General features: G+C 40.0%; 2 protein-coding genes across 3 annotated transcripts in view; one reads left to right on the top strand and one right to left on the bottom strand.

Annotated features, from left to right (window-relative positions):
- LOC118342753 (zinc finger protein 2-like) overlaps positions 1–1,054 on the top strand; it is a gene marked incomplete in the record, with an annotated part of 3,114 nt that extends 2,060 nt beyond the window's left edge. The window contains 1 exon segment of the mRNA XM_035681404.1: positions 1–1,054. Coding sequence (XP_035537297.1) covers positions 1–793 — 793 coding nt within the window.
- A 10-nt stretch (positions 1,055–1,064) lies between these two features.
- On the bottom strand, positions 1,065–7,737 carry LOC118342738 (zinc finger protein 70-like). Of its 2 annotated transcripts, none has more exons than XM_035681385.1 (8): positions 7,556–7,737; positions 6,526–6,728; positions 5,509–5,613; positions 5,172–5,267; positions 4,948–5,058; positions 4,580–4,697; positions 4,101–4,382; positions 1,065–3,955 (listed from the first exon to the last, which is right to left on the bottom strand). In XM_035681385.1, exons 1-8 carry the CDS (start codon positions 7,614–7,616, stop codon positions 3,045–3,047), a joined length of 1,887 nt encoding a protein of 628 aa, XP_035537278.1. In that variant the 5' UTR covers positions 7,617–7,737; the 3' UTR covers positions 1,065–3,044. The 2 variants fall into 2 exon arrangements, with proteins under 2 accessions (XP_035537278.1, XP_035537287.1); XM_035681394.1 differs by having other exon boundaries at positions 1,065–3,949.
- Between the last annotated feature and the right edge of the window lie 32 nt (positions 7,738–7,769).

Genomic DNA, 7,769 nt, shown 5'->3' with positions numbered 1-7,769 from the left:
CGATGCCAGCGAGGACTCCGTAAGCGCCAATAAAAACACCTGCCTGGAGTGTGGCAAGACTTTAGCATGTCGTTCCGCTTTGATAAGACATCAACTCGTTCACTCTTCAGTACGGCCGTTCAAGTGCACCCAGTGTAACAAGTTCTATAAAACTGAGAAAACCCTGAACCGACATGTCCTGATCCATTCCAAACCTATAGTCCTGTCCTTTGCTTGCAGCCTTTGTGAGAAGACATTTAGTTCTCGGACTTTGCTCACAGTTCATCTGCGGCGTCACAGTGGAGAGAGGCCGTTTGCCTGCTCGTACTGTGATAAGAGGTTCCTGACAAATTCTGTTCTGAAGTCCCACATGCGCATTCATACCGGCGAGCGCCCGTACGCCTGTACTTTTTGCGACAAGACATTCACACAAGTGTATCCTCGCACTGTGCACCTCAGGATGCACACGAAAGAGAAACCATACTTGTGCAGCACATGTGGTATGTCCTTCTGTAGCTCTGGGGCCTTGCTGGTGCATTCACGCACTCACACAAAGGAGAGGCCTTATCAGTGCGATTCCTGTGAAAAAAGTTTTCCTACGGCTATACAACGGACAATCCATCGGAGATGCCACACAGGAGAGAGGCCGTATTCTTGCTCACAGTGTGAAAAATCATTCCACAGTAGCTCGGGACTGACGAAACACACAAGGACACACACGGGAGAGAAACCTTACAAGTGTGTAACATGTCACAAGACGTTTTCCCAAAAATCCAACATGAGAATACATCTAAAAGTTCACAAGAACATCTAGCATACTGTTTTTGGAGACTGGTTGTTGGCATGTGTGTGTATCTTAAATGATAAATGAAAGCCTTGTTCATTTCTATGTCAGGACAAGCTGTTTTGGTACATCTTGATATCAGTAAATCACTAACATGTATGTATGTAAATATAAATTAAAATATCACACATTGGAGTGTATGTAAATGTAGATTGCGTTTTAAAAGACAATAATGTTTAACACTTGCTTAGGTTTGTGTTATGTTGTTGAGAGAAAGTACTGTAAGTCAATAAAACGTGCTGACAAAAGATTTTTCTTCCTGTTTCTTATTGGATGTTTGAGCTTTACTTTGCAGAATGATGTATGTGCATGAGTTTGACACTCACATTCATCTACAGAAAGTGCAAGGTGTCTCTGTGCTTATTGAAAATCTGATTTTAAGGGGCGGGACCTACGAGCATAATTTGTGACATCACAAATAGTTTGGAAGTCCATCCTGGTTCTGTGTGCAACTTATATAAGCATGATGTAGAAGTAGTAGATGCCTTTTTAATGATTTTAATTTGCACACACATTATTGTTCCAAGCAGACTATTTGTATATATGTCTTAATACATGATTGGCGGGGATCTTTAAGGAGGGTTGGTATGTGTGACTGAATTCATTGTAGTGATTCATTGTACTGTAAGAATGAATGAGCAGGTATGTCTAAATATGAGAGTAAAATAAATAAACACAACTTTGGGTGCCCAGTAGCTCACCTGGTAGAGTCTGCGTGTACAAAGGCTGAGTCTTTACCGCAGCGGTCCAGATTTGCTTCCAAGCTGCGGTCCTTTGCTGCATGTCATTCTTTCTCTTTCCTCAGTTTCCTGTCTATCTTCAAGCTGTCACTATCCAAATAAATGTGTGAAAGGTCCAAAAAAGCAGAGTATAACCTGTCTAAAACATGATTTTTGAGGCCAATGTGGATACTGATATATTGGCCTGATATTATTTTTCTTTACATGACCAATAACATAAAATTTTTTAATAAGGTTCCCTTAAATATATATATTTTTTGACAAGCCCTGTACATTTCTTGTTACCAATAAATTACAGGGCAGGACATTTTCTATCTGAAAAATGAATAAACTTGAGTGGTGACAGTATTTCAAAACATGTCTTTGGCATTTCTGTATTTAAATTTCTTGTAAATACTGATGTATCTGTAAGAAGCTAATATCGGCTGATGTATTGGTGCGATGGCCACAGCCACACATGAAAATATTATCTTAATTCAAACTATCACCTCATCAGTTTGTGAACATACCGAAATACTGTCAAATACTGCTTATGGTGGACTTTATTATGGGTTTATGCTGCATTTGACCCTAATGAATGTGTGTACCAAAGATTATAAACAGTACTTTAATCTGAATTAAGAAATTGAAGAGGTTTAATACATTCAGCTACAGATGTGATAGAATTCACACTGTACTCTACTGAACAAAGAGTGGATGGTCAGACGGAAAAAATCATAAAAATACTAATCTTGTGCATTTGAGTTCCTCAGAGTTACCGAACACTTTGCCTATGAGTCGTTCGACAACATGAATATTTTATTATAAATTCAAAATCATCTGTTTCTTACAATTGTTAAAAAAGACAGAACAGATACTGTGAGCTTTCTGAGCTGAAATCTTAAACTGACAACCGACTCATCTTCTGGATAATGAGAGAGAGGGCAGAGTAGCTAAACAAGCTCATACATAGACACCACAATTTAAACCTTCAAAATCAGAGGGAAAGGGTATCGCATGGAAGAAAATCAGTAAAGAGTGGCAGCAGCACTGGGATCAGGAGATACATAAATAATGTTTGTACTGACAGAAACGTGAGTAAATAGAAAAGAGCAGGTAAAAATGACCAGAAGACATTCACACTCTTAAAGTACAAAGGATCTATCCTTACTATCTCACACACATGAGCACTCCTTAATGATGGTATATTTTGTTAGCACATTTTTTGACTTTTTTAGATTTTTTTAGATTACCTGAACATAACTACACACTAAAATCAAGTCTTTGACCTATGCTAACCCTAAACAATATGCTCTTTAATAATATATGCTCCAACATGTACGATTCCCAAGTGTCCCAAGTCCATATTTACATACGTACATTTGATTTAGTGATATGAAGACGCACTGAAACAGCTGGTTCTGACACAGAAATAACCAGGCTTTCATTTATCATTTAAGATACTGCAAGCGTGCCAACAACCGGTGTCCAAAAACAGTATGCTAGATGTTCTTGTGGACTTTCAGATGTTTTCTCATGTTGGATTTTTCGGAAAACGTCTTGTGACAGGTTAAACACTGGTATGGTTTCTCTCCTGTGTGTGTCCTCATGTGTTTCTTCAGTCCCGAGCTACAGGCGAACGATTTGTCGCACTGTGAGCAAGAATACGGCCTCTCTCCCGTGTGGAATCTCCGATGGACTGTCAGTTGTACAGCTTTCCTGAAACGTTTCCCACACAAGTCACACTGATGAGGCCGCTCGCCTGTGTGAATGCGTGAATGCACCAGCAAGGCCCCGGAGCTACAAAAGGACATACCACATGTGCTGCACAGGTACGGTTTCTCTTTCTTATGAACCCTGAGGTGCACAGTGCGACAGTGTGACTGTATGAATTTCTTGTCGCAAAAAGTACAGGCATATGGGCGCTCGCCGGTATGAATGCGCACGTGGGACTTCAGGGCGAAATTGTTCAAGAACCTCTTGCCACAGTACGAGCAGGCAAATGGCCTCTCTCCAGTGTGAACTCGCATGTGAACTTTAAGTGAAGCCTGAGACCCAAATCTCTTCTCACAAAGGCTGCAAGGAATGGACACGACTTTTGAGTGAATTAGGAAATGTCGATTCAGGTCTGGTTTACATGTGTATGACTTGTCACACTGAGTGCACTTGAATGGCCGTACCGCAGAGTGAAGAAAATGATGTCTTCTCAAGGAGGCAGGCGATGCTAAAGTCTTGCCACACTCCAGGCAGGTGTTTTTATTGGCTCTTACGGAGTCCTCGCTGGCATCGTCTCCGCCTCTTGTCAGTGACTGGCTCTCTTCTGATGGCTCCTTGCTTCTACTCAGATCCAGATGTTCCTTCAGTCCTTCCACTGAGCATCTGGGTGGCTGGAAGGCGGCTTCACCAGCTGTTTCTGCCATCAGGAAACAACAATTAGAGATGAATTCACTCAACAGAAACTACACGCCGAGTGAAGAGTTTAATGACTTCACAGTCAACACTTGTATTGCAGTACAACTATTTTTTTCTGAATATCCAAAAAAACAAGAGATTCTCACCTTCATCACCTGCTTCTTCAGAACATGGAGAGGAAGTAAGAGGTGACAGCCAGTACGAGTTTGGATTAGTTTCAATGGAACTGTTGTCAGTCTCTTCATCGTCCTCACAAATGTCTTCTATGCCACAGCTGTCTTCTTGCTTCAGTGTCTTCTGCTCCGTCTTTTCTTTGCTGTCTTCACCTCCCTCATCCATTTTTTGATCAATATGTTCTTCAGATGCTGCCGAAGTCAGTTTAGATGCGAGCGTGGAGAGGATAGTGTCCGACACAAAGGTGAATTCACCTGAGAAACAGAGACAACATTATTTTTAGAGGTAGGTGCCATTCTATATTCTAATATGGTAATTGTAATAGATTATATGGTGGGTATCAGTTGGTGGATGGGATTTTTATGATACATCATTTAAAAAGTCTTCAGGTTTCACTGCAGCTTGACTGTAAATAGGAGAAATAAAATACAAAACGTTAACAGATTCTTACTTTTAGTCAACTTTTGATGCTCCTGCTGATGCTGAAGAATCCTCTTCAGGTCTTCAGGGTCGGAGACAAACTGCTCAACCTCATAGTCAAAGGAAGAAATGTCAAACATGGATAATACCTGGAAAAGAAGAGTGGGCACATATAAACATATATATTTATAAGACTCTAAACTCCTGCTTGTTTCTCCATGATCATTCTTTACGTTTTTAGTAGAAATGGCCTTAAACAGCTGTGATTCTGAAACATTTTACTTTACTACCACTACTACAAAGTTGGAACAATGGCTAATTACCTAGAAATAATGTATCAGCCAGAATTTGGGGATCAAGTGAACAGAAGGGCAGTTGGACAGTCACCCTACCACCTACCTGTGAAAAACTCGGTACTGGGAGGAACTCCTCCAGTCGGTAGAAGAACTCCCACACCAGGATCTGCAGCGCTGTATCAAAACGAGCTCCATATCGGACCGAGAAGACTTCCTTTGACAGGAAAAAAATTTAAACATTAAATTGTTTTACAGATAGACACATAAAGTAGATGTATATATTAATTGGTTTTTGAAAAACCTAAAAAATGTTGGTGTAAGACCCACCTTGAAGAAGTTGTCTTTTTGTGATTGGTCTCTCAGCAATGTCTCAACCAGCTCCACAAATGCTGACTTTGAAATCTCCACCTCTGAATCTTGGTCCTGTCACAAAGCAAAGGAGGAGTTTATCTACATTGCATTAACATAAACAGCTTATGAACTTCTGCATCTACATCTGAAAGTAACAAAAAATATTTCAGGGTATGGTAAAAACCTTAAGGGTATACTGGTGTTATGGCAGTTTGGCTAAGGACATCAAAATGACTCTCTCTTCGTCTGGTATACAGCTCTTTCTGACATGGTGTTTTTACCTGAGGACACAATAGACATTAACATTACCCACCTCTTCGTGTATACAGTTTGTTGTCCTCGGTTGAAAACTGTTTAGATTATTCCGCATAGCTTCACAGTCAACCTTGTCCGTCCTCCTTAACAATTCAAGCACGAGCTGAAAAACACAAATGAAAGTAAAACTGTTTAATTGTGTCCCAGAGCCAAACACAGAATCTTACAAGCAATGCTGCATTTGGTTAGCTTTGGTTGTGTTTATAAGCAACGTTTAAATGAAGCAATCGTCACTTTACATGCATAAACTGATAATAGGATAAAAGGAGCTCAGTGATACAGAATTAAAGTGCATCTGCAGGCTGTCACACTCTCATAAACCCTTAATGCTTTGCACTATTGAAGATGTGCAAAGTACCATTTATAACAATCCAGGTTGAAAAGGGCACAGTTGTGTGGGTATGTTGCTGTAGGTGGAATGATTGGAAGCATTCAAACTGTATCAGGCATGCATGATTTTATAGCCCTTTGATGACCTCTAACTCCAGCAACAGAGTGTCAAGTGCCAGCAGTCCAATCGACTGAATCATACAGCTAACAGCCTTACCATTGTGGAGGGATTATTTTAATCACTGCACATTTTGCAACGTCAATTCAATTTGTATATCTTATCGCATTGTCTCAGTGGGCTTTAACCAACAGCAATCCATCCATTATCTATAATCGCTTATCCTTTTGAGGGTTGAGAGTGGGCTGGGGCCTAACCCAGCAGACATTGTCTCTGTGTGTCAGCCCTGGGATGAACTGGTGACCTCTCCAAACAACCGTTCACGTTCAAATTCACACCTACGGGAAATTTAGAGTCACAAATTAACCTGCTTTTCTTTGGACTGTGGGAGGAAGCCAGAGCACCCAGAGGAAACTCACACAGACTCAGGAGAACATGTAAACTCCACACACACCAACTGTAAAGACTGTACTAATTTACACTTTCTGGTGTAATCATCACAGTCCCGGTTGGCATTTTGACTGCTTTCCCTCCACACAAATAGTCTTAACAGCCACATTCACTCACCCGAGCTCTCAGTCCCAGGATGAGCTGAGTCTTCTGTTTGTAGCTCATAAGCTCTGGGACCATCTCTGTCACCAGCGTGATGAATTCAGCCAGTTTGGCATACTGGTCTACGTTTCGCTCCTGGGCCACCTGCCACATACAGGCTGACATCAACCTCAGTGGAGGAACCAGGAGGTGCAGGGATGACAGAGGAAGAAGAGGACCTAGTAGAAGATGCATGCAGTTAAACAAATAAACACCACATTATTAACTTAACTCAGAAGTGTAGAGATGCATAAAAATTCCAACACATTCAACCACACCCTGCTCTAGAATAAGGGTAACCTACTACAGTAAATGTTTATATGGGTGCAATTAATGTCGATTAGTCTGACAATTATTTTTTCAATTAATCGTCTTAATTAGAAGTCTATCAAATGTCAGAAAATATGAAATCCATCCATTCAAATGTCCTAGAGCTTTTAGATTGCTTGTTTTGTCCAGCCAACAGTCCAAAACCAAAAAGATATTTAATTTACAATGATATAAAAGTGAGAGAAGCAGCTAATCTTATCATTCGAGAAGCTGGAACCAGAAAATATTTACTGTTTAATTAATTGTATGACAATTAATGTGATATAAAGATGATTAAATCGTCAAGTAGTGCGTTTAGTATAATTTTCTTTTGAATTTAATAGAAACAGGATTAACGTGTAGCATGTAGTTTCTGGTCCACACTCCGAACCAGTAGGTGGCGGTAGTGAGTCGGCTTATTTTAATATTCAATAATAAATATTCTGATATAATATATGTGATATATGATAGGTATTTTGCAAACACTATAAATATAAACACAACAATAGAAATCATATGTAGAGTATCAATATAATTTACATATATATATATCAGAGAAAATGAAAATATATATATAAATCAGAGTATCAATATAATTTATATCAGGTCAGAGAGAGAGAGAGACTGTTCGCATTCACATCAAAACAGCAGGAAATGTACCTATTCCAGCATTAACAGCAAATATAGCATAGCAAACCTAAAAGTTGGGTTAGGTTTAGTGGTCTATTTGCGGTCTTTGCCCTCTTTTCTCTGGCCATGGCATTCTTCTTCTCTCGCTCCAGACTTTCCACTCTTGCTAAGGCTTCATTGAGTCTGGTCTTAAGAGCGGTAGGAGAAGCAGGCAAGGCATAGCCATGATCCTAGTAGAAAGAGGGATGAACATGGTTTGAGTGATGTGTGTGTGTGTGTGT

The sequence above is a fragment of the Morone saxatilis genome, unplaced genomic scaffold, assembly GCF_004916995.1.
Source record: "Morone saxatilis isolate NCDOM2014 unplaced genomic scaffold, NCSU_SB_2.0 Contig10, whole genome shotgun sequence".
NCBI lineage: Eukaryota > Metazoa > Chordata > Actinopteri > Moronidae > Morone > Morone saxatilis.
Note: the sequence above shows the minus strand (reverse complement) of the source record. Positions and strands in the feature narration are given on the sequence as shown.